The sequence below is a fragment of the Triturus cristatus genome, chromosome 4_2 (genome assembly GCF_964204655.1).
Source record: "Triturus cristatus chromosome 4_2, aTriCri1.1, whole genome shotgun sequence".
NCBI lineage: Eukaryota > Metazoa > Chordata > Amphibia > Caudata > Salamandridae > Triturus > Triturus cristatus.
In genome coordinates this window covers 735,232,798-735,260,265 of record NC_140586.1, presented here as the reverse complement: position 1 = coordinate 735,260,265, position 27,468 = coordinate 735,232,798, and the positions used below count along the sequence as shown (strand labels likewise).

Below are 27,468 nucleotides of genomic sequence, written 5' to 3'. Positions count from 1 at the left end.
ATGAACTTTGAACATTTGGCCTTCGGGCCTTGATGTAAAATGCAGATTTTCCACATTCAGAAATGGGTAGAAAATCATGATTTTAATAAAGGCACAGAGGTTAATATTATCCCTCCACTGTTCCCTCCCAATTTTATTAATGGTTTTGTTTTTCTATTATGCAGGTTAAAGAAGAAGGATTTGGAAATCCAGAAACTTTGAAGTCGATGACAAAAAAAGGGATGACGTTTTTTGTTATTTAATAAGAGACATTGGATTTTATGTTTTATTCGCAGCACCCAAAGATGAAGATGGCTGCCAGTTCTACGTATTTATGCATGTTCAGTGTTCTAAGAAGATGATAGTGTGCTGATTCTATTGTTTATTTGTTGCTGCTGTCTGGGGAGCAATAAAAGGGATAATGCATAATATTAGCCTCCGTGCCTTTATTAAAATCATGATTTTCTACCCATTTCTAAATGTGGAAAATCTGCATTTCATAGGAGTTGCCCAATGGAAAATTGGTCATTGATTTCAGTTTTGTTGATTCTGCTTAATATTGTACCTTCATAAGCAAAAACTGCGCACAAGGACAGATGATACGTGGTTTGCCCACAATGGAGCACAAGCTTGGGGCTTTGTCAAGGCTGTTAATGAGAATATGTGTATACCAAAGGAGAGAGTAATAATAATAATATGAGTATTTGTAAAGTGCAAACTACTCACCCTTACGGGTCTCAAGGCGCTGGGGGCCGTCGTGGAGATTATTGCCCAGAGTCACATGGTGCTGAGCTGCCCCCCGAGCCAGGTATCGAACCCTGAACCCTGTGCTACGAAGTCAGCTGCCCTGGCCGCTGCACCACACCTCTCCAGAGGGTACAAATAGATTAACCCCTTCCATGCGTCGGACGACCGGGAGACGCCAGACGCCACAGTGCTCGTGTGCGGGCGGCTCCCGGCCGTCCAGACACATGGCACTTGAAATGCGGGCACCAGAGGGATTTCTTGCAGTCCAAAACAGCCTCGAGAGCCGGGGAAGTGCTTCCCCAGCTCCAGAGGCTGATTGGGTTGTTTCAGTGAAATAACTAGCATTGTGCACGTCACGCAGACTGTTTGGGTTGTTTCAGTGAAATAACTAGCATTGTGCACGTCGCGCAGACGTCATTTCACTGAAACTGAAAGGAGCCAATAGGCTCATTTCAGTTTCACTACCTATGTGCTCAGGGGGCTATCTCAGCCCCCCCAGCACGGAGACAGACGGGAGGATTATTGTTGGAAAGAGGAGAATCTCTCCTTTCCAATGGTACCTCTTCCAAGTGTATCCCTGCTTGGGGGTCGCAGCAGGAGGGCGATCCCCAAGGAGGGCTCCACCCACTGGAGACCAGGGAGGGAGGGGGGAGCAGTCACTTGGGCAAGATCCTTTGCTCCCACCAATTTTGTAGGGGCATATTCAGAAGTTCTGGGGGTGTATAGAGACAAAAGCCCCCAATCTGCCCCCAGGGGAGCAGAAAGCACACTAGAGATTCATTTTTTACAGAACATTTAGGGGTGGGGGCATTGGCATGGCCCCACCCCCTCACAAAAATTCCAGTCTTTCTTGCCCCCCCCCGTCTCCCCCACGAGGCAGATGGAGACAATAGCCCCTGACCTGCCCTGCCGGGGCGCAGAAAGCCCACTAGGCACCAGGGAATTTGCTTTTTTTATAAGCATGAGTGGGGGCTGCCAATGCCCCCACCCCCCAAAAATATTGCCACGGTCTTTCTGCTCTTACCCAGAATGCCCCACAAACTTCAAACTTACTTACAAAGTCACATTATAATCACATTTCTGTGTGGGTAAGTTGTAGGACTACCACGCAGGCACTAATTCCCTACCACCCAGCATTCCACTGGTCGCCCGAAAAAAATTATACCTCACTTGTGTAGGTGCCCAAAGTATCGTCAGCCTAAAAACATATGAACAAACTGCTCTTTTGGACCAGCTTTGGGCCCCCCTCAATCTTGACACGTTTTTAGCCCCTCCAGGTCATAGGCACTTGGCCCATCCACACCAGTAAGGTATCTTTTTTATATGGAGACTGAGAGGACTGCTGAGTATTATGGAAATTTGTGCCGTGATTCCACAACTTTCCCAGACAGATATTAGAGGAAAATGTGACTTTAGCTAAATTTGAGGTTTGCAGTGGATTCTAGCAAAGACAATGTTGGGGGATCAACGCAAGCCACACCTCCCTGGACTCCTGGGGGTGTCTAGTATTTAGAAATGTCTAGGATTTTTTGGTTCTTCGAGATGTCTGCAAGCCCGGGACCAAAAACACAGGATTCCACATATCTATCACAAAAAGACCTGGTTTTTCAAGGGTTTCACCAGCGTTTTTGGTCCTGGGCTTTGCGGCCATCTAGTGAAACCTACCAAACCCAGACATTTGTGAAAACTGGACACCCAGGGGAGGGTTGGCTTGTGTCGATCTCCCAACATTTCACTACCCAGAATCCCCTGCAAACCTAAAAACTAGCTTTAAAAAAAAATAATTCTTACTTTTCTGTGTGGAAAAGTTGTGGAATCACCGGGCCGCCACGAATTACCTACCAGCCAGCATTCCCCCCAGGTCTCCTGATAAAAATGTACCTCACTTGTGTGGGTAGGCCTAGTGATCGCGACAGGAAATGGCCTCAAATATACTGTGGAGACTTCAAAATTATTGATCACAAAACTACCTGGATTTGTGAGGCAGTCACCTGCGTTTTTGGTCCCGGGCTCAGTGGCCATCTAGGGAAACTTACAAAACCTAGACATTTCTGAAAACTAGACACCTAGGGCAGTGCAGGGAGAACCTTTTTGGATTACATATGCAGAATATTAATCTTTCGAAATTCGTATGTATACTTTATTAAATCACATGTATGTTACTTGTTATGCATTATATACATTGTATGTTTGTATATTGGGCTAATAGTATGATTTTTCAAAATGATTTCTCTAAAATGAATATTAAAACAATGCAATATACTTTATGTTTTGACCATTAACTCACCTGCTTTGGGCCATTTTTTGTCTCTGTCTCCCTTAATAATCCCTTTGTCACATTTTGCTCCGGTTTGTACATGTCTTTCTGCTTCATTCTCACATCTTTTGGGTTGGGTATCCTTTTTTTCCCTCTCTAATTTACCGATTAATCTCCCTTTTGCCATTGTCCTGTACGTGATTATATTCCTATTTTAATCTTTTTGTACCCCTTTCCTTTGTCATGCACATATTCTTAACAGCCTTGAAAAAGCCCCAGGCCTGCGATTGATCCATTGTGGGCAAAACACGTGTCGGCTGTCCTTGTGCACAGTTTTTGCTTATGAAAGAACAATATTAAATAGAATCAACGAAACTCAAATAAATGACCAATCTTTCCCTTTTCCATTGGGGAACTCCTATGAAACCAGATGATTTCTTCCAGCTCTGTCCGCCTTCCTAAAAGCAAGTCTCTTTGTTTCAATGAGTTAGGGTGTCTTAATTTAGGACACCGGGAACCTAAAAATAGCTCCTATTAAAGCGGAGACTCCCGGGGACCACAACCCCTTTTCTTCTCAAGCCTACTTGTACTCCAGAACCTCAAATTACTTCTACCATAGCATTTCAACAGTTATTTGTACCCTGGCAGCTCTACAGGTCCCTGTCACCACCATGACCTCTACCATAGCAATTTCACACCCTACCTTCCCCTAGTGTTTTTCTTGTCAAATTTCTTAATTTTGTTTTAGAAAAGTTTTTTCCTATTTATTTATTTTTAAAGTTTTATATAGCGCGAACCAGACCCAGAGTAGGGTAACAGAGCGCTTTACATGGTGATCAGGGTACAAGTAACGTAATTAGTATCAACATTGCATACATAAAAATAAGGCCAACGAATACAAAGTAACAGCATAGTATAACAGAGATCATCAAGATCATTATAGTCAAGTTAGAGGATATAAGCTGGCATGGTGTTGTGCAGACTTTAGGGGAGAAGTTTGCTCATCAAGAATGATTTTGCTTCCTTTTTGAAGAGGGGTCTCGAGGTGATTTTTTTGATGGATGGCGGAAGTGAGTTCCAAATTCTTGGCGCTGCACCTGAAAAACCTCTGTTGGAGGTTTTAGTCTTGTTGAAACGTGAGGGTTTCAGGAGTAGATTATCTGCACTCCTAGAGTGTCTGTTTCCTCCCGATAGAGTACGTTTTTGGGCTAGGTATTGGGGGGTGTTGTGGTGTAACGCCTTGTGTGTGATGCAAGCCATCTTTAGTTGAATATGAGCATCATAGGGTAGCCAGTTGAGTGCCTTTAGGTGTGGTGATATGTGGTCAAATTTCCTAGATCCAGTTATGAGTCTAGCTGCGGCGTTAAGACAGGCTTTTAGTGGGGCGGTAGAGATTTTGGGAAGCCCTGAGAGGGTAGTGCATCCATATTCCAGCCTCGATATGATTAAAGATTGAACTGCCGTTTTGAGGTCTGGATTCTCGATGAATGGCTTCATTTTTCTGAGGTAGCGGAGGTGAAAGCGGGCATTTTTAGCCATCGAGTTGATGTGAGCTTGCATGTTAAGGTTCTTATCCAGTGTGATTCCAAGTGATATTGTGGAGTCCACCAACGTTGGTGTGCAGTTCAAAGCAGTGATCATTTTGGTCCACTCCATTATTTCCTGGGAGTTATTGGGGGGAGAGATTAAGAGAAATTCTGTTTTTTGGGAGTTTAGCTTGAGGAAGTTGGTTGTTAACCATTGGACGGTTTTTTCGAGAGCAAGATTCACTGTCATTATCTCTTCCATGGAGGTGATCTTAATGTAAAGTTGGGTGTCGTCCGCGTACATATGGTGGGAGATGTTTGCCTGCTGAAGTAGGTCGGTAAGTGGTTCGACATATAGGTTGAATAGTGTGGGGGATAGGGTAGAGCCTTGTGGAACTCCCAGTAGGTTAGGTGAGGAGAGAGAAAGAATCTTGTTGGTCATGAATGATTGTGTTCTGTTTTCCAGAAAAGATTTGAACCAACTAAGGACTGTGCCAGATAGACCCATTCTGCTTTCTAGTCTTCTTAAAAGTTTGTCGTGATTGACAGTATCGAAGGCTGATGAGAGGTCAAGCAGGATTAGTAGGCAGGTTTCATTGCGGTCAAGAGCTAAGAGGGCGTCGTCTACTATATGTAGGATGGCAGTTTCTGTGCTGTGGCCAGGTCTGAAACCCGATTGGTGGATGTTTAATAGATTGAAGTTTGCGATGTGTTGATTTAGTTGTTGAACACATTTTTCCAAGACCTTAGCTAGCATGGGGATGTTGGTTATAGGTCGGAAGTTGTTGGGGTCGGAGGTGTTGGCTGTCAGTTGTTTTAGGATGGGGGTGACTTGACCAGATTTTAGGCAGTCTGGGATGTGACCTTGTGTTAGTGAGGCGTTGATGATTTTTGTCTGTGAGAGGAGAGATGATATGGTAGAGGTGAGGTAGGCAATTAGCTGGGACAGGGTTATTGAAAAGGTTATTGAGTTTGGTAGTCTCTATAATGTTTGTGATGTCCTTGAGCTCGTAAAGTTTGAATGTAGACCAGTGAGAGTTATTTTTGGGCAGACTTAGCTTATGTGGAGTCTGGTTAATGGCTTGAGTGATCATTGGGGTGGCTAAGTTGATAGCCGCCGATCTAAGTTCAAGTTGGAGGGAATTTGTTTTTGTTGTGAAGAATGAGGAGAATTCTTCACTATTTAGCTGTGAAGTTGTTGTAACGGTTGATGATTTGGCAAGTTTGTTCGATTGTTGTTTCAAAATTTCGAAGAGTTTTTTTGGTTTATTTTGGCATTCTCTAGTTCTGATTTGAAGAAGTCTTTTTTTGATTGTAGAATGCTTTTATTATATGATTTTCTGGCTATTCGAAGTAGTTTAAGATGGAGGGGGGGAGGGATGTTGCCTCCATTTACGTTCTGTTGTTCTGAGTTTGCGTCTCTCATCGTTCAGGGCTCCGCTGAACCATGGGTTTTTATCCTTGCCTGGAATTCTTTTGAGTTTTGGCGGAGCGGCTTGGTCGAAAACCTTGGTCATCGTGTAGTTATAAAGGGTAGTGAGGGCATTGACGTCTGCCATGTCATTAGGGGGGGTAAGGGCCTTCTCACATTGGGAGGCAAGGTTGATGTTCTTTGTGTCTCTTATCCATTGTTTCGGCTTGATTTGTTGCGAGGGAGTTTCCTTGTTAGTAAATGGGATTTGGAAGGTGATAATGTGATGGTCTGACCAGTCACAAGGGGTAACTGAGATCGATTCAATTGTGTTTTGTTTAGAAATGAGCCAGTCAAGGGTAGCGCCCTTTGTGTGAGTAGGCTTTGTGATAACTTGAGTCAGGGAATGGTCTGCCAGGAAGGTTTTGAGGGCGATAACCTGCTTGTCGAGTGGGTTCTCCCAGTGCAAATTGAAGCCGCCAAGGAATGTCAGTGGAGTGAGGGGACGAGTTAGTAGTGATGATTTCCATAAGTTGTTCTGTGAAAGTTGTGTTTAGACCTGGAGGGTGGTAGAGTATGTGCAGTTTGAGGGAGTGGTTACTTGATGATTTCATCAAAATCCCAAAGTATTCACAGGAGTTCCGCTTGAAATTTTGTGACTGTGATGTCAGAACGATGTATGCAGGCTAGGCCTCCGCCTGTTTTGTATGGTCTGTCTAATCTAATGATGTTGTAGTCTGGAGGGACAAGAAGGTCTAGGCATGGTGAGGAGGATTCCTTGAGCCAAGTTTCTGTGAGGATGATTAAATCCCTTTTCATGCTAAGGATGAGGTCGGCAATGTCAGACGCATGTTTAGGGGCTGAACGACAGTTTAGTAGGAGGCAAGAGATTTGGTTTGAGGAGTTCGTTAAAGTAGTAAGCTCCTGATTAGCGAGGTTCGGGGTTATAGAGTGAAGATTGTTCCGGTTTATTCCTCTATGGATTGGATGGGATGTTCTGCAAGGGTTGATGGGGATTGGGAGGATAGCGTATTCCTCTTTGTCTATGTTAAGGCAAGAAGGCTTTTCGTATAGCAGTAGCAGTGATTGTATTTCCTGGTCCGTTGAGTAGTTGGGGAGATTGTGTGTGCGCAAGTGTCGATTGAGTAGAGGTAGGGGGATAGATTTTATCATGATGTCATCTGTCTCAAGAGAGTTCTAAAGATGCTTAAGTTTAGTAAGAGATTTTTCTGCAAGTTGTAGAATGGTTCTAATTTCTAAGATAACGTTATGTAGGTTCCTGGAGGTGTGGTGTGAGTGGGTTTTGAGTGAGTCTTGATCAATCTGCGGGTGTGGTGAGGGAGGTTGGATGTTGAGGGAGTCATGTTGCAGTTGGCTCTAATGGTAAGTCTAGGTGAGGGTGTTAGTGCAATGCAAGCTGAGAAAGGAGAGTTGTTGACGCTTCTTACATTGGTTCTAGGGGCGGGAAGGGGTTGATTTTCTTTCGGAAAAGAAGGGGTGGTGGGGGTAGTAGTTAGAAGTGTTGTGTGAGGTGTACGAGGGAGTCAGTGTAGTGTGTGCTAAGGAGTGAGGGTTGTTATTTCTTTCATCGGTTCTGGGTGGGGGAAGGGGTTCATGTTTTCCAGTTGAGGAAAGAATGGAGGGGGTAGTAGGAAGGTCTTGTATAGCGCTGCATGGAGTGGATGAGGGAGTCATAGTAGTGCGTGGGAGGGAGAGTTGTTTCTTTAATTGGTTCTGGGTGCGGTCATGGGTTGATGTTCTTCATGACAGGAAAGGGTGCAAGGGGTCGAGGTAAGGTCCTGAGAAGCATTGTATGACGTGGAAAGGGGTGTCAGCGCCATGCGTGAAGTGGATGGGGATGTCAGCGCAGTGCGTGAACAGGAGGGAGGGTTATTGTTGCTTTTTTCCTTTTAAAAATCTCAAACTGCAGTTTATCCAAACTGGGTTGCCAGACTGGTGCTGTTCATTTGAATTTTCTCCCCAGGAGGAACAGCCAATTAGACTACCAACGTAGTGCTCAATTAGATGCTGTAAATAAAGCAGAAGGACTTGCACACAAGGTGGTTATTCCTGCCTGACAAATTCACTGGTGGTCCATTGCGCCCTCTGACTGGCGATATGGGTACCTGGATGCAATTTTAAAATTGAATTTGCCATGAATAATTCTAATTTCTATATAAATGGTTGATATAACGCCCCTTTGTGAGTGGTCCCCCTCCCTTCGCTCCAACAGTCTGCGTATGCAGTCTGCTATCATGTTGTTTTGGCAAATGATAGGCAATGGGGTGTGCCTCTTACTGCCTAAGAATTTCCCAATGCCAAATCTAGGTGAGACTTGGTCCAATCTGTTAAGGTAAAACAACACTGGGGTGTTGTTTATAAACACTTGGCCCACGTTTTCCCTCTGACTTGATTTAGCTCTGCTTTCAAGATGAAGTTTATATTTTTGAGCTATAGAGATGGGCCTCCTCCGATGTTCAGAGATGCTGGACATGGGTTTTAACGTAGTGTGCCCTCCCCTCTGATACTGCCTGTGAGGCATTTATAATAACAGTCAGAGAGGGAAGGACATCCTTGGTGTCTGACAACCAAACTGCAGCCACTAGATCACCCCTGTGTTCCAACACCAATGTCAACTGACTGGAGAGCCACATTTGTATTGTATTGGCCATAAGAGCAATTGTGGATATGGTATCAAAAGGATGCAAGATGCAATATTTCCCAACAGCTTCACCACAATTGTTACAGTAGAAGAATGTGATGTATGGTAAAGGTGAACGCTATACAGAAAGTCTAGAATCCTTTCCACTGCCAGAACTACAACTGCTTTCTACACCCATAGTAAGAACATATTTCTGCTGAGTTGGCATGAGAGGTCATATCTCAAGACTGACAGTGAGATCTAGCAGTTGTTTGACGCTGTTGTCTGTTCTGCTGCTCCGGTATTGCTGAAAAGAATTCATAATCATTCATATAGGAATACACATGTATGGCCTATCACCTTAAATGTACTGTCACTACCGCTCAATACATTGTGAACAGTGAATTAGAAATTATAAAGTTTGCTGCCTACCAGAAATCGGAAATAGGTATGATGTCTTGCAGTACTGTCAGTTTGACAGAATTTTGTTAGACCTTTAGGCTAATAAAAGCCAGCCAGTATCATATTTGTTTGAAACTAGGAAATAAATAACTTGAATACCAGCCCTAATTTTACTCCTAAGGAGAAACGTTCACTACCAGTATTTCTTTAAATTATTTGTTATGTAAGAGATTGCACTTCCTCTTAGAGCAGCGATAGTGATCCAATTTCATACATTTGTTCCTGGGTCTTTTACCATGAGATTATTACAAAATATATACACTATCCCTGCTCTACAGTATCTATAATATCCATCTATCTAAGGAGATTCTTTCCGTTGGTATAGGAACTACCTTGACATCACTCAACTACGATGGTGTTTTATATCATATCCTAGCTAGAGAAACATTCATGATGTTTCTTTATTGTGTCTAGGAGTCAATGAAGGTATATCTGGTGATAAGAGCCATTCAGTCACACACTTACTGTTTATCCTCATGTTTAACCTTAGACTCATTGCTTCAGAATCTGTCCATTTAGACAGATCTATCACTCGGTCTTCTAATTTAGGAGTTTCCTTGAAAAGGTGAGTAACATCAATACGCCTCTTGGCATGCACCAAGACTGGAGCTTTACATTTCTCTGTAATCCTGTTTCACTTGGGTGTAGGAGAGAGATCCAGAAGGCCAGTTTTGGATCAAGGGCATGGCAATGAGGGCAACAAGCGCCCTCAGTCAGGATGATCCTATGGTATTTTTAGGCATTATGTACGTTTATGTGAATGGGTTTAAACCTAGCATTGCTAGGAACTATTTTCACAAATGTAAAAGCTTTAAACCACACTCCTTATAGCCTATCATAATTTCTATGCAAAACCCGAGATTCTCAGTTTATAAATAAACAATTTTCCAAATCTCTACAGAGAGAGAAAGCAGAGACATTGTGCTTGAGCAATATAGTTTGATTTACTGTGCTAGATGTCAGGATCTTCACCATAACATCCATGCAAATGGCCCTACCTAACTTACTACTACTTCTTTCCCACAGTTGAGTCTAGCATGGCTGCCAAAAAGTTGATACCCTGGGAATTCCAAATGATTTTAGCCGGTTTCAGCAGCCTCTTGCTCCTCAAGTCTTAATGAATGTAAAAGAATTTCCAATTTAAGGACAGGCCAGTCACCTTGGCCAGCAAAACAGTCCAAAAAAAGAAAACTAGAGTCCCATAGAAGTCCCACATGTGCATATGAACTATAGCCTTTCAACTACAGTTGTACGATCCACTAGCATACATTTAGTATCACTTGATAGTGGCTTGGAACCATGGGCACTGGTCTCTACCATTACTCCTCCACAAAGGAATTGCCTGAGCCTTTGGCTGTTATGGCTATAGTGTCCGGAGGATGACTGTTGTTGCAGATACCTCTAGGGATAGGTCTACTGCCTACCTGGAGCAGGCAGCTGTGTAGATGCACCTCTGCGGAAATAAATCCTCTGTTGTAAGGCAACAACCTGCCTTTTATTTTTTCCAATGTGTCACTGACACTTAGCTCAAAGAGGTGTGCACTATTGAAATTCATGTTTATTGCCTCAAGTCTGAAATCTAAAATGCAGAACTTTTTGTCTAATAGCAAATGCTGTGCTGTATTAGCGACTCGTTGTTACTGCACTGTCTAGTAAGGATGCAGCCCTCTCTTCTAATATTCAAGCAGGAACTGAAGACTCTTTTAAAGTCCTCCCACTGCTGGTGGCAACAACTAAGTAACAATATGAAGTTTGTAATCCCCCTTTCTGTTGCAGCAGCTCTCTCAATTTTCTTTCGGACACCATAGAGTCTTTTCTTTATCAAAAGGTGCATGTGAAGTAGACTCAGAATTTACTATTTTCCCTGCAGTATATACAATAAAGAATAAGGTGCCTCATATTATCTGAAGTATGTTTGTACCAGTGGCAATGTTTATACACCTCTCTCCATTTCTTGTAATTCCAGACTTTGATGTTTGTGGCGTCTTAAAAATCTCCTTAACCTGCAATACATCGAAATATCATCAGGCAGGGGAGAATGTGTAGGACAATTCTAATGTTCTGAGAACGTGGTCTGAAATTCTTCTTAGATTCCAAACCTAATCACTTAATGGCAGAAAAATACATAGCAAGTGAATCTAAAATATGTAGACACGAAAAGATTAATTAACCTATAATGTGCTCTACTCTAGGTGATCATTGGAGTGGAGCACAAACAGCATCTCCACTTCTGGTACCAAAAACCAGAACTGAAAACAGACCTATCTTAGGAACCGATATAGCACAATCAATAGTCCGTCTCCACCAGTGCAGTTCTTTGTTTTCATTTGAATTATGCATGCCTTATGATGTATGTGGAAATAATAGGGAAAATATGTAAAAGGCAATTAAATATACCAACCTGAAAAAAGTCTCAATGAGTGACAAGGACAAACAAAATCAATTTTTATTCCAATATTACATTTCCAAAACAAAAGAAATATTAAACAAAATTAAGTTAACCTAGATTTTTCTAACCAATATGTTTGAAGAGTAATAGGTCAAGAACTTTAAGGTATCGCTGCGCTATTAAAGCAACAGCCAAGATTAAGATCAAAGCTTGAACATACGATGTAGGAGATTTAAAACGTAATGTTTTTCAACCTAAAAATGACAGTTAAGTGCTAAAAGCCTTCTGAAGTGCTGCACTAGTAACGAAGACAGTCAAAACTATTTGACAAAGCATGGCAAAATACTTGCATAAAAACGAAGATCACACTGTCACACACTGATCATTCTGCAAATCTAATAGTCATGAAATCTTAATTCCACTGTTCACGATGACCATTTATTTTGTAGTCAAGCTCCACCTTCAAAGAAATGGACTATTTAACTTCCCTTGACATATAGACTTTCAAAAATCACACACAATTGTAATAATTTTATCTTGCTCAAATATTTACAGATGTTTGGATCTTAAGCCTATGCTGGCCTAAAATATGGCTGACACGTAGACGGGAAGAACAGTTGCCAAGCTGTTATTCCGAGTTATGTAATGTTCAACAGTTTGTTTTCCGGAGAAATACAATAAAATGAAACAGATGGCCGAGGCTGAATTCCATAACACAAATGTAAATCACTGTGAACTAAAATAGACAAATTTAACACGATAGTGCAAAAAAGTTACTACAAACTAATTGTTGTACTGACTGCATGAATGCAATTGTTACAGTGAAAAAAGTTTTAGATTCACAAATCTAGTTCAGCAAAAGGAAAAGGAGCATTTCTGAGGAGATTGCTTACCTATAAAACTGTTCTTGAGGTGGAAGAGCCCAGGTGATAGTCAAAGCATGAACCTTTCGAATTGGAACAACTAAACAAAGGAACAGCCAGTAAATTAAATGGGGAATCAAGACCACTTTAATGTTCATTAGTCACACAGATAAAATTGTTAAAAAGAAAAAATATATATTCACCCAAAAAATAGTTATTTTTTTTATCACGTTATGAACATGCAAATTAATGGAAACTAAAGTTAATCCTAGTAGTTATTCTTCTAAACCCCTGTATTGCCATAAAGCTCACCTCTGTAAAGTCTGTTAAATCCTGGTGTATCGAAGGGACCAGTTAGTTGACTAAAATCAGGCTTTCGTAAACCACTATAAAGGGAAAAAATAAAGAAAGGGACTGAGAATTGGAAGTCTCTAGCACTATTGCAACAAAGAATTTCACGCAGATATAGCCCAGCATTCCCATATGTACTTTCTTAGAACACAAAGGAAGGCATCAGTGGCAGCTTGCTCTTTAATACTAGAAGATAACTCAATGCAGGTTGTAGTTTTCAGACAATGTTTCACTAACTATTGACTGATCAAAATATACACAATTTGCAATTGAAGCATGCGTGTGAATATCTTTTCCTGTAAATTATTCTAAATAACAGTTCAATGGTAGAAGAAATAAAAACATGTTGGGGCTCGATCACATACAATTTATGCTAAGTCAGTTGTTTTCCAAAAGATAGAGTTTCACTTAAATGACAAGGCAGCTAAATTCACAAATTCAATAAAACTATAGAGTGGTATTCAGTGAAAAATTCCTGCTATTCCATCACATTAATACTGAGCACCCACGGGAGTCTCACCAAACACGGCAAAGAAAGAAATAGCAGGCAGAACACCATACCTGTGAGAGGAATATAGAGAAGTGGTGAAAAGAGCTCAGTTTATACGGTCGCGCACATTTAAGAATCTGCAAGTCATTCACAGAACCGTCAAAATAGATTCCAATGTCATGCTAAAATCAGGCAAAATGGAGAATATCCTATCAGTCCATAGAAACAACACTGGTTGACAAAGTGACATATGCAAGTGCAAAGTAACCTGCAGGGAATGCTGATGTGTTTCGTGATGAATTTCTAAAGTATATTGGATTCAAGGGCCTCCACCCTCTCCAGCTTAACAGAGTGACCTTTATGTGGTCATCCAAAACAGGGTGCTGTGGTGCATGTTTCCCCAGGGCTTAGAAGCTCAGTTCAGTCTTACCCACTCCCTTTGGTGTTGCAATAGAGAAGACCCGGGAGCGCTCAGTAGTCCGGCGTCACAGTAGACTGGAGAGGATGCCGGCGATGAAAATGTATCTTGTTTCTGCAGGAAAGTTAGCTGTGTGTCCATGGTTACTCTAATTCGGACTGCAGGACTTCGGTGGCTACTTGGTTTCCAATGCCTAAATAGGTGCTCTGGGTGCACAGGTCAAAATCCACTATACTTCACAGCTGCACCCTGTACCTGGCGATAGACCTTCTCTGTGCCATGAGCAGCAGCATCTAGGATAGAGGCACTGATCCAGGCTCCGCTCTGCACAAGAGCAATGGCCTTTACTCTTCACAGTGGCCCCTCTGGCATAAGGGGCCACTGATTATGGTAGCATACAGGTGAGCGTCCCAATTGGTGCGGAAGTACTGGTCTTTATGGCAGCCCCGCCTGGCACTTGGGGTCGCTAGTTTTGGGAGGCTTACGGGTCGACAGCCTGATCGGTGAAGCAATACTTATCTTCACAAGGGCCTACCTCAACAGTTGCAATTCAGATAGGAGATCGTATTTGGGTGCCCGTATTCTGGAAGCTAAAAACTCATCCCAGGAACTCTTTATCATACTAAAGGAGTTCACTAATCCTAGGGCAAATAATCTGCTTCCACCACCTACACAGGAACTATGTGAGAACTTAGGGAGCCACTTTACCAATAAAGTCGATGTGATTTATCGTACCTTTGGTTCTGAGGAGGGTGTTTATGGTAAAGTTGCTATTTCGGAGAGTCAGAGTCCGTCAAGTCTAGAATTTATCCCTAATGTTACTAGGGAAGAAGTTGGTTCCCTATTAATGCAAGCAAAATCCGGCTCTCCATCAGATTTAATGCCGCCCGCTGTTATGTCAGCGTTATCTCCAGTTCTTGTTGAGGCCCTTACAAACGTTTGTAACATCTCGCTTGCAACTTCCACTGTCCTGCGTAAGTGGAAAAATGCACGCGTAAAACCCCTTCTGAAGAAGGTGCTAGCAGATCCTAGCGATCTTCAGAATTTTAGACCCATTTCTCTCCTGCCGTGTTGTGCAAAAATTATGGAGGCCTTAGTTAACCGACATCTTTACTACTACATGGAGCAGAACAACATACTGGATGCCTCCCAGTCGGGCTTCCGTGCCTCACATAGCACGGAGGCGGCACTGTTGCAGGTAACAGACACTATAAAGATGTCCTTGGACAGGGATGTCCCTGTCATCTTGGTGCTGCTGGATCTGTCGACATCCTTTGACACCATCTCCCATCAGATCCTTTGGACCGGTTGCGAGAGATTGGTGTCGGAGGCAGGGCCTTTAAATGGATCCAGAACTTTCTGGCGGACAGAACTCAATGTTTTCCGCTTGGGTCATTTATCTCTCAAACCACTAGCGTTGACAAAGGGGTTCCACAGGGCTCGGTTTTGAGCCCCACTTTGTTTGATATATATGTGGCTCCGCTGGCGTCAATTATTAGAAACTGTGGGTTTGAAACCATATCTTATGCTGAAGATACCCAGGTGATAGTTCATATTGAGAACAGTCCTGCGGTCACCAGACTTAAATTTAGACATTGTATGATCAGCATAGCGAACTGGATGAAGAAGAACTTTCTCCAGCTCAACTCCTCAAAGCCCGAGATCGTCTTATATGGCAAAGCGAAGGAGATGTGGACCCCTGATTGGTGGCCATCTGAGCTAGGAGACGCTCCCACCCCTAGAGGTTGGGTTAAGAATCTGGGCATAAAAATTGATAACCTATCAATGGATGAGCAGGTAAAGTCCATTTGAATGCTTAGAAGGATCTTTCCGTGGATTCCGTTTATGGCCAGACAGACCCTTATCCAGTCACTTCTGGTTAGTCAACTGCATTACGGTGATGCACTACTGGTTGGGATGAGGGAGGATCTGGCCTCCAAATTACAGGTGGTCCAAAACACGGCGGCCCGTCTTGTCCTCAACAAGCCGGCTCAGACCCCCTCACTACCCCTTTTGCGCCAACTACATTGGCTTCCCATCAAAAAGAGATCCACTTTTAAACTTTCTAGTTTATAAGTCCCTTCATGGGTTGGGCCCTGCCTACCTTACGAAGAAGCTTGAATGGTATCATCCCACACGACTGCTGAGATACAGCAGCCGTAATTTGCTTTGTGTCCGCAGACCCAGGAAGGCCAGGATGGGTGGCCGGGCTTTTTCATACTTGGCCCCCACTCAGTGGAATTCCTTGCCAGATGAGATCTGTGCCTGTACCAATTTCTGTCATTTTAAAAAGCTGCCCAAGACCTGGCTCTTCTAATGTTTACTCCACAATATGGTGCTCCTCTCTCATGCGCCGAGAGATCCCCCTGGGGATGATTCGTTGCGCAATACAAATGAGTAAATAAATAAATAAGGTGTTGCCTCCTTTAAAGTGCCCACTCCTCTATCCTTTCCTTTATGCCTCAAGCAGTCTGTCACAGCAGGAGTGACTCCAAGTTTTATAACACACAACAAAGGCCATGTGAGTGGCTCAAGGAGAAAACCTGGAAGTCAACCTCAAAGATATATGTCCAACAAAAGGTTAAAAATGCCCCAGGCCTGCTCTCTAAAATTACATGTCTCTGCAGGGTCTCCCTGCTCAGCCCCGCCTTCCTTCTGAGATGTGCCCAGGACTCAGTGACAAATTAAATTTGCAGAATCAAAGAGCCCTTTTGAAGTGCACTGGAGTGTCTGGCTCTCCCTTCCTCCAGTGTGTGTCACCCAACTCTCGGGAATGTAGCAATCCACCAATCTGTCTGGGAGGACACCTCTACCTGCTTTTCCAAGGCCTTGCATTTCCAAGATGGAACTTCAAACACAAAAGATGGTGGGAGGATGACTGCGATAGGTCTAACCACGGGCAATTGCTCGGGTTAGCATTCCACCCCTTCATTCTGTTGCCCAACATGCCACCTCAGATTAGACCCAGCAATATGCAAATTAGTTTTGCCTCTGTTCCAATAGGAATAGTCCAGCCCAAACTGTCAAGTTAGGTCCTCTCTGCACTGGAACACAAGCAACCCAAGCCAGGTTTGGCCCTGATTGGGGCACATCAGTCAGTTGTAGCTTTCTGCCAATGACATAGTGAGCAAGAGACCACATCTGAGTATCCCTTTGGTCACCTAGGGTGGCACATCAAACAAAATGTGATGGGAGGATGCGTGCTTGCAGTAATGCGAACCATTGGCAATTGTCTTTAGACATTAGACTTCTCAAGAGGAAGTGTATAAACGAATACAAATTTGTAGACCCTCTCGTGCAGCCGACCGCAAAGGGATACCTGTAGCAGTCTATAAATTTAACATGGTGACGTGGAGCAGACTCTTATACAAATTGTTTTCAAAAGTATTGTTCACTGGTGTAATTCAGCCGATTTGGAAAGGCTTACTTATCAATACCATTCACAAAAAAAGGCCTAACCTTGACCCAAAAAATGATCGTCATATGACAAACCTAGACGTGGAAGGAAAATTGTTTGCCAACTTTCTACTGCAGATGGAAAATTGATTTTTACCATTTAATAATACTGGTTTTAGGAAAGGCTGTTTTGTTGTAGATAACATTGTGGCCCTTACATTATTAATTAACAACGCTTTTAACAAAAAAGGTGGCTATATGTTTTGTTACATTGACTACACCACAACCTTTTACAATGTTGACCGCGGCTGCCTTTGGGCCAAACTCCCTTACTTGGGGTACAGATTATTAGTTCCATTTCATGGTGGCGCTCTACACAACATGTGGCTGCAGATGTAGCCTCGGAAGTGTGTGGACAAAACGCACACTAGAAAATCTCCCATGATGGATGGATGGCACTGCTAAATCCGAAGATAAACTGTAATACAGTTTTAACAAAAAGGTTCCAAATAAGGGGTAGTGCGTAAAGGAGGCAATTCTGCATGCATTAATAGTAAGAAAAAGGGAGGCGACACCAGCTGAAAGCACCCAAAATAGTTACCAAAGAATAGCCACCCTCCCCGTCTCCAGAGGACAGCATGGCACAGTGAATAATTAAAAATGTTTACCTGAAGAGAGAGCAGACTCCTAGCTAAGCAGAGGTGTGCACAAACACAGACTTCAGTCAGGCGGCTGGAGGAAGAGATGGACAATAGCTGGCTGTGCTGAGCTGGGACAGGAAAGCAATGTAGCTGGAGAATCCAGACATACAGGAGGGCATAGATTGACGGGTGCAACAATAACGTTTCTGCACCACCTTACAGCTTCCCTGTTTCCCTCCTTGTTTGGTCCAGAGCCACATCAGATGAAGCAGAATAAATTAGACAGCTCACTAATAACACACATCATAAATATGCCTTTCACTGGGGAAAAATAATCTTCATGGTCATGTAGCAGTCCTGGATCTCCCTCCCTCACACCTCTTGTGCAAGAGGTAGACCGCTTAATGACTCTACCCAGGGACCTATTCACAAAGACATTTCGGAATATGTAAAGTAGCATTCCCTGTTATGCCTCTGTGATTTGGCCCTGAAACATCTAGAAAGAAAATTTTAAAAAGCAATATTTATGAAATATTCTTATACCATTAGTGCAAATGGAAAGGGCTGTACCGTCTTTGCACTTTTACTGATAGGTGGGACGACGATTCTGGACCAATTCACTAAGGGAAATAAGAATAAGTAAAAGAGAATTATCATATCACTACTTTCCATACTCGAACATATGTGCTTTGTAGAATCGGACCCTCAAACTTTTGTAGCAAGGGTGGCACCTTTATTCAACTTTGTGCTATCATGTTTGGAGGCGGGACAGAATCACAACAGTGGTTGATCGCGCCACCTTCTGTCTCCCACAAGCTACTGCAAGAATTTACAGAACCAGTCAGAAACTTGGGAAGATTAGCAAAATAAAGAATATGAGGTTAGAAATATCCATCACAAGATACATACTGCTTGCACATGTTTGGTTGACAAAAGATTTTCATGGAGTTGAGACATTTAGCAGGAAATCTGCATTAAGGCATGGATGCTACGTTGGGGTTGGTAGGAGGTAGAGAGAATAGAATTTACATTCCTTAATGTGTATGTCCCATCAAGCCTATAGGGGAAACCCAGGATCAGCCAGGCTCTCTGTTGATGAAGGCCAGAAGATGACAAGCCAGAGGATGGGCAGGAGCGACTTGGGGGGGGCGAACAGTGGGTTCACGGGGAGGGACTACAAAAATTTGAGTGATGCTAGGGCAGACAGGTTATCTCATAAGAGGAGGTTTGCATGGTAGGTCAAAACCTCCTACTCTAATGTTCTTTACCTAGGTCTTTAGACAATCGGTCATCAGGTGAAACAGACATGAGAGGGATATGCAATATTCCTTCTTTGCAGAGGGGAAAGAGGAGGTTCATGTGGCACCTTCTCTAAGCTTGAGCATTTATACATACAAGGGTTGGAGGACCCAGGTCGATCAGGTGAAATTTCGAGCCATGGGTAACTCCAATCGCTACCCTCTGTGGTTGATGATCAATGACATCGCCAACATGTAGAAAATAACTTCAAGGGAAAAATGGGTTAGGGAGATAGATGGCTCACTGCCTACAGAAAATTACAAGCGTCTACCTTTAGGAAAACATGCGGTTGGTGCAATCAGAGGATGTGGTATTGAAGATGCATAAAGTGATATTGAGGAGACAGGTATTGGCTACGGGAGAGTTCACAGTACCTCGCTGGGATCTCATTGGTGTCTCCGGCCCGTTGCCTTTGCAAGGTCAGAAGCCGAAAATTACTCACCATAGAACTATATCGATATCAGCAAATTAGAAAATGGCTCTGCTATTAACTTCAAAATGTTAACCAGGGGAAGAGACAAGTGCTTTCAAATAAACCGGATGAGTAGGAGATACCTACTAGATGTTTACTATCAATATGGCCAAGGATTTGAAAAGACTCAGGAAGGCATTGGACATGGACTTGGGAGCTTTGGAATACAGACTGAGAGGCAGAATTCATGAACTCATGTTTGATCCAACTGAAAATCTTGCATAGAGCTTATTATAACAGAAGTAAGCTAAGGAATTCGTCCTGGATCGCCGTTATCTGTCATGTACAATGGCATACACTACAAGGATGTGAATGGCGATCCAACTAAGGGGGAAGAGGGAGATGCCAAACCTACTGTGATACTCAGATCTTCTGTCACATTGACAGACAGCTTGCCATATTGGGGCTACTGAATGGTGCTGCCATGCCCAAACACATACTGGCTATGCTCTCTGGGGCTAATGACAGCCAAAACGGATATTGCGCAATAATGGAGAAATTCGTTGTACAAAGAAGGCATTTACAAAAAATACTCATTGACAGCACAATTACCAGGAAAGCTGCACTTGCATTGTTTATATACTTTTGAAAAGGAACTATATGAATGAATAAGGGAAAGAAATCCAGGGTAGCCTGAAATCATCAGCCTCATAAAGGCCTTTCCATGAACAAGACATGGACTGTTCAATGAACTGAACCCTCACTGAACAAACGTTAACCAAGTTTGGATAGTTGCCCAATGCTGCCTGTATAAAAATCGATAAATGTGCGGAGCACATAAGGTGAAACCCTGGTGTCTATTGATATCACCATGTTGTGAATATTGCTGAAAGAGTTTGAAGTCCAAAAAGAACATACACGGGTATCAGGACCATTCCCAAAAAATCTTTGGGGGAAGACTACTCCTTAGGAAGTAATCTGATAGTGCCACAACAATGATTAACACTACAGAGGCAGGAGCAAACAGCAACATTTGATGCCATTGGTGTAAAACCTTTATCATGAACCAGAGAGGATTACAAATGGTACTAGGAAAGCAGGAATCCTGAAAATCACAGGCAATCATTACGGCTGCCATTTGTTACAGTTCTGTGGGCCATACCAGTTAAGCCAGAGCGGGCCCAGTATAGGTCATACAATGCCAGCACTGCGAAATACTAAAAATCGAAACCATGGCCTCAGTCAACCTTCAGAGTTATCTGAATGACTTTTAGTCTTCAGGATTACAGACTAGCACATACAGCTCTATCATGCTATTTTACAGCAGAAGAGGAGAGGTTGGGATGCTACATTTTGAAGGAAATAAAAATAAAATTCTAATGCATAGTCCCCTTTTAAATATGTCAAAGGTATCACATTTGGTTGGCATAGTATATCGAAAATGAATAAGTAGCCATTTAGAAATAAAAATTAACTTAGCAAAAGTCCAACCACGGTCAAATTCCTTACTTGACAAGCATTGAAAATGCAATAGGTCTCGCCTTTGATTAAGTTAAAGCCATTTGCTTTGCTAATGGTAATGTATAGCAAAGCAAATGACTAACTTAATGAAAGGCGAGACCTATTGCATTTTAATGCTTGTTATAAAGGCACACGCCCTGCGAACATCCCCCAGGCATATAAAGTATTTTCCTTTCGTATATAATAAATCACAACTGCTCGTTAATTTTTCACTGCAGTGTCTATTTGGAATTCACAAATCGTGCGGGCGCCGCCTATAAAAGTTTGTGACAGAAGTCTATCAAATTTAGAAGAGCTCCTCGCAGTCGAAAATGGCTGAACATAGGAAAGCTAGAAATCAACCTATATAAGCCAATTTTCGAACAATATTTTATAGAAAACACGAATTGAAATGGATCAAAACTCCCCATAACAAATGTTACCTGAACCTGACTTGCACGCTTAACCCAGATGCACTCCCGGCAGAATCTGAATATAAACTTTATTTGGGTGTGTACAATATGGAACCCAGAAACATGACAAGCGCGGAAATTGACAAACCAGAAACAATGCATATGTGGGCACTATGCAGCCATTCTGACATGCGATCAAGTCGATATTAAAAGGTGCACTTCGTTATGTCGTCGTGACCCCCCCCCCCCCCCCAATACTCCACCAAAGGAGCCCACGCTGTGCTACTTATAAGTACATTTCTCACAGTTTTATTCACGGTAATGTTAAGTATTATTATTGTACAGGCCCGCGTGAAGCACAGGCCAGGTTTTGGAATAGGATTCAGTTATCCCAGGGGCCCAGGCAAGGACCTGAAATGCCATCCCCCATTACCTTCGACCCTCCCAACAAATGCACATTTACACCACTTAATGTACATTCATAGAAAGAAATGTAGATCCATACACTATCTGCACACCACCGCAGACACCGGAAGCAAGCAATCATGCAATCATGCACGACGAGACGCGCCTGACCATATTTAAAACGGATGAAGGCAATCCATCGGGAAAAGTTTTCAGTGGAGTTGAGTTTGCAATAAATAAACAATAGCTGGCCCTTCATAATAATAACCAACACAGCACATCATGTCACCAAATGTGACATTATTAAGGAAGTGTTATGGGTGTATTCCTTGGCTTGTGTGAATTTATTGAAGCACATCTTTGCTGGGGCACGCCTGTACTTTGTATCTTTCTAATAGTTTCAATCAGAGACCCCTGTAGAGTCCAGTCCAAATTGAAAGCTTTGCACTCTCGTGAGTGTTAAGATTTCATTACTACAAGAGTCTGGTGTCTTCATTAACATTTTGGGCCCAGTATTTGTGATATCGAATATCGGCTACGCACTTTACTACATTGTGACCTTGAGTAGATCAATGTATCTCCCTGTGCCTCATTTCACTTCTCTGCCAAGTTTGAAAAAAATGTACAACGGGCCAAGGCTTGTTTTAAGCAATATATGGACCAATCCATTCTATGGATTTCCTACAAACTCCAAGAGCAGATGATATAGAACGTAGTTCAGGTGGGGGGAGGAAACTGGCCCCTCCCACGGCCCAGCCCTCACCAGAGTAACCTGTAGGGGCTCAGAGCGTCGCCCGGAGCTGCCTTCCCCAGAGTAGGATCCACCCAAGATACAAGACACCAGAAGGCGAGACTGCAACTCACCGGAGGACATCACACCCAGCGAAATCCATCATGGGGGCGGGGGAGCGCTGCCTACTCTAAAGCTGTCGCTCATGAAGTAGGAAATGAGTTTGAGACCTAGGGACACCAGATCGTACACAGAACTGCCGCCACGCCAGTGTGCGTTACCGCTCAAGGAAAGAGATCCACACCTGAGTGCTAGCAGGACACAGCACATCACAAAGTCGTGCCTCAGTGAATCCAGAAAGGGGGACAGACAGTCTTGATGAGGCGGAATGCCTGGTCACGTGGTCCACGCTGCTTCCCGGGACGGTCCAGCCACGTTCGCTTTCCAGTGCAAACGGCCCCTCAGACCCCTGTTGTATTTAGAGTGTCCTTTCGAATGTACATTAACTGTGTTAAACAAGTATTTCGAAAGCTAATAAGTGGATAGTTAAGAGCAATAAAGAACCCGTAATTTTCCTGCGTCACTGATTCTGCATCATGATGTCAGTTCTGGATTGACATGATTAGCACACTCCTGCCATCTGGTGGTCAGCTGGAGAATACTTTTTTTTTAAAATCCAAGTCGGCAACAAACCAAAGCTACGGTGTAAAAAATATAGTGCGTCTGTGTCTCCCGCCGCAAGTAAAGGGGACAATCCAAGCGTGCACATCTTCTGTCTCGTTTGTCTCCCCGCGTGCACGCTGGAATCGTATCCAAAAGGCCTCTGTCAGAGAAGTTGCACCAGAATCCCACGGAGGCAGAATGCTGCTAGCTCCCAATGCCCACCTCCCAGAACGCACTGTGAATACAATGGCTCCAGGCAGGGGGAAAGGGGAATGGGACAAAGAAGAGACACTCGAGCGTTTCTGGACTCCTTCTTCTATTCTTGATGGAACTGTCTTGGAGTACCTAATACACAGAGGGAGATATCACTTCAATCTTATTTACTCTAATTACCTGGCAGTCTCTGCTCTAAACATCTTTATTACCTCCCCTACCCAGATTCGCTGGTGTTTGGGCTCCTCTTCTGATTCAGCTGACTAACCACTGGTAGGTGTGATTCTCAACCTAATGCACAAAGGAGATATAAGTTTGATTATGTGGTCACCTATTCTACTCACTCCGTATTCTAACTGATCTACCTCCCTTTACCTCTTCTCTTACCTTGTGTTAGTCTGTCTGAATGACTATTTGGTTACAACTGCCAGAGAGGACTGCGTAGCAATTGGTAAGTTGATCTCAAAGTCTTTAGTGAGCCTTAGTTCTGGTCAAGGCGGTGCGAACAACTGGAAATATTTGGCTTCAAGAGGAAATCGCCCAAAAAGGGAAGTATAGGAAAACAAAGGGAGGAAAAAACAGGTAAGTACGCCAGGGAAGGACAGGGAAGAAGCCTACATGCGTGGGTCTTTTCTTCTGTCAGCAAAGTTTAATACATGAATTCAAGTCTTAATTGGAATCGTTCTTACTTGTTTCCTTTCTTGTTCGGTCTCAAGTTCTTGGCCTCCCTTAGCTCGACGATAATCCTATCGGAGCAGAGAGAGAGCCTCCGTATACCTTCTGGAATCTTCTTCGGCTTCCTGATCTCCAGGAAGACTGTTGCGCTCTTCTGGAGTGAATCATTGCCTCACTCGAAATTTCTCTGGAAAATAGTTTCACTGGGGGAATATAGGAATTTTTTCCCCACAATACCTTGACTCTGGACTCTTTCTTGCAAGGACAACTACTCCTTCGCAAGCGGACAGTAACCCAGCTAAAGGAACGTGACGCGCACTAGAATTTACTCATTTCCTGCAGAGCGCGCCAAAATGCAGCTTCCCTCACTGGAGTCAAATTGAAGTGCGCATTAGAACGCTCGTTGCCGACGCACGAAATCTCGTCTCTCACGAGATCTCGAGCGTCAATCAGTCATGTGGATAGATCTTGGGGAAACAAGCGGCCATCTTGAAACGGTGTGGCTAGACCTAATAGGCATTCATCCAGACATTGCAGCAGGAGGGCTTAAACGTTACTCGAGATCTTTTCTCATTCCGATTAAAAGTAGTAACGGCATTCGCCTTTTCCCTGACAGCCTCTGCATGGCAGCGCAGCGCATGCACTGCTTTCGCCAGGCCGAGACCTAAAAAACGGATTATTAATTTAAAAAACCTATGATAAAAACGCGGTTAGAAGCTCGATAGAGGGGGTTTGTTTTCAAAAGTGGACACCAGGGAAAATTGTATATTTGCATTCCTGCACCCCTCTGTACCACACAAAACACACAATAACTAAGTTTATGACAAAATACTTACTTATTTGAAATCGTTGAGAAGATCTCGCTAACCCATTGCTCCAGATTATCAAGGGTCTCTAAATGGAAAAAGGAAACAGTAGCTTGAAACTGAGGAGAAGCTTTAGGTAGCCATAAATGCTGCATAAGGAAAATGCTACTTACCAGCATGCATCTGTTCTTGGCATGTAGAGCTGCAGATTCATACACTGTGCACAGATCGCCATCTGGTGTTGGGCCCGGATGTTTGCACTTTGTTGTTGTTTTGAAAAAGTCTTTGGAAGTCACGAGATACTTGGCTCCTCCTTTGGACAATAGTGTGCATGGGCATCGACTCCATCGTTAGATAGTTTTTTCGCCAAGAATGGAAATTAGGGAGTTTTGTGAGAAACTGAAATAGATGTCCATGTATGTTGTATCTGAATGAGATAATACTGGAACAGATAAAGGTAGCCCGGGACGTGGGTGGGCATGTGTGAATCTGCAGCTCTACATGCCAAGAACAGATGCATACTGGTACGTAGCATTTTCCGTTCGAGGCATATGAGCTGCAGATCACACACTGTGCATAGATTGCATAGCAGTACTCCTCCTTAGCGGCGACCACCAGTATCTGTTGCCATAGTTTGAAAAAAAGTTTTAAGTACAGCTTGGCACACACTTGCTTGTTGTTTTGCCTGCACAGCTACACAATAGTGTTTTGTGAATGTGCGCGGTGTAGACCATGTAGCTGCTTTGCAGATGGGATCTAAGGGAATGTTCCCTAAAAATGCCATTGAAGCCCCTATCTTTCGGATAGAGTGGGCTTTAGGGGGAATAGATAGTGTACGTTTTGCTTTGTGATAGCAAATTTGTATCCATTTGACAATTCACCTTGCAATTCCCAACTTTGATATGGGATTGCCTTTATGTGGTGGTGAGAAGGATACAATAAGTTTTTTTTTTTTGCGAAAAGGTTTTGTTCTGTCAATATAGTAAAGGAGTGCTCTTTTTACGTCTAGTGTATGAAGAGCTCTTTCTACTACTGTTTGTGGTTGCGAGAAAAACACTGGCAACTCAACAGATTGGTTGAGATGGAAGGGAGAGATAACTTTAGGAAGGAATTTGGGATTTGTCCTGAGAACCACTTTGTTATGATGGAGTTGTAAAAATGGTTCTTGAATAGTTAGTTCCTGTAGCTCACTGACTCTCTTAAGAGATGTAATAGCTACGAGGAAAGCGATTTTCCATGTAAGAAATTGTAGCTCACATTTATGTAGAGGTTTGAATGGAGGACCCATTAATCTGGTGAGGACGATGTTTAAATTCCACACTGGGGAGGGAGGTACCCTGGGAGAAATTATTATTTTTTTGACTCCTTCCATAAATGCCTTAATGGCAGGCACCCTGAACAATGACAGATGTTGTCTATTTTGTAGGTAAACTGCAATGGCAGCGAGATGTAATCTAATTGATGTGTATGCTAGATTACATGTTTGAAGATGCAGCAGGTAACATATGATGTGCTGAGTGGAGGCATCTAGAGGATTGATGATGTTATTGTTACAGTATATAACAAATCTTTTCCACTTGGCTGCATAGCAGGCTCTAGTGGTGGAAGATTGAAATAACCAAACCCTAGGACTTCAAGAGCCAGATCGCCGGGTTGAGCTGTGCTGGATCTGGGTGTCTGATTTCTCCATGGTTCTGTGTTAAGAGCTGTGGGGAAAGGTGTAGTTTTTTGATGCGGGACTACTGATAGTTTCAGCAATGTTGTGTACCAGGGTTGTCTGGCCCATGGACATTTTGTGAAGACCCTGGGTGCTGTGGTGACTCCGAATGGGAGAACCTTGAACTGGTAATGCTGTCCGTTCACCACAAACCGAAGATATTTCCTGTGAGCAGGGTGAATGGGAAAGTAGGCGTCCTTGAGAGCTAATGTGGCAAGGAAGTCGCCTTGTTTGAGTAGCGGGAGGACCTGTTGAAGAGTGACCATGTGGAAATGGTCCAATTGTATGTAGAGGTTTAATGGTCAGAGGTCCAAGATGGGTCTCAGGGTTCCGTCCTTCTTTGGAATGAGAAAGTACAGGGAGTAAACCCCTGTGTTTTGGTGATTAAGGGGAACTGGATCTATGGCATCTTTTTCTAGGAGGGAAAGTACCTCTTGTTTTAGAAGCGTTAAGTGCTCTGCTGACATTGGACGCTGTTTGGGTGGTATGTTTGGGGGAGTTGAAGTGAGCTCTAGGTAATAACCTGATTGGATGATTTGTCTCACCCACCTGTCTGGTGATGTTGTTCCAGATAGGTTGGAACTGTAGCAATCTTCCCTAGACCGGAGTAGAGTGGCCCGGTGGGAGTGGAGGGAAGTCATTGTTTGGGGGTGAAAGCGGTACGAGTATTGGTAGTTTTGCCTCTACCCTTATTGTTATTGCCCCTGTAGTCTCCTCTGTAATAGACTCTGTTAGATGAGATCTGGGTGGGACGTTTGTAGGAAGTGGAGGGGTTATCAGTGGTAAAAACTCTAGAGGCGCCCGTATAAGAGGAGCGACGAAAGGAACTTCTGAGAGCTTGCGATTGCAAAGCTATCATTGATTTGGCAGTGTCGGTGTCCTTCAACTTCTCTAAAGATGTATCTACAGTGGGCCCAAATAGGTGTTCCTGGTCAAATGGTTGATTTAATATGGTGGTTTGAACCTCGGGTTTGAAGCCGGAAATGCGTAGCCAGGCATGTCTGCGTAAAAGGACACTGGTATTAATAGCCCGGGATGCTGTGTCTGCAGCATCCAGAGCACAA

At 43.3% G+C, this 27,468-nt stretch overlaps 1 protein-coding gene across 1 annotated transcript in view; it reads right to left on the bottom strand.

Moving 5' to 3' along the window:
* Window positions 1–27,468, bottom strand: part of NRDC (nardilysin convertase) — a 1,316,087-nt gene that overhangs the window by 927,582 nt on the left and 361,037 nt on the right. Inside the window, exons 8-10 of the mRNA XM_085602630.1 lie at window positions 24,718–24,775; window positions 12,588–12,661; window positions 12,306–12,375 (exon numbers count right to left, since the gene is read on the bottom strand). Coding sequence (XP_085458756.1) covers window positions 12,306–12,375; window positions 12,588–12,661; window positions 24,718–24,775 — 202 coding nt within the window. The remainder of the gene's footprint in view (window positions 1–12,305; window positions 12,376–12,587; window positions 12,662–24,717; window positions 24,776–27,468) is intronic.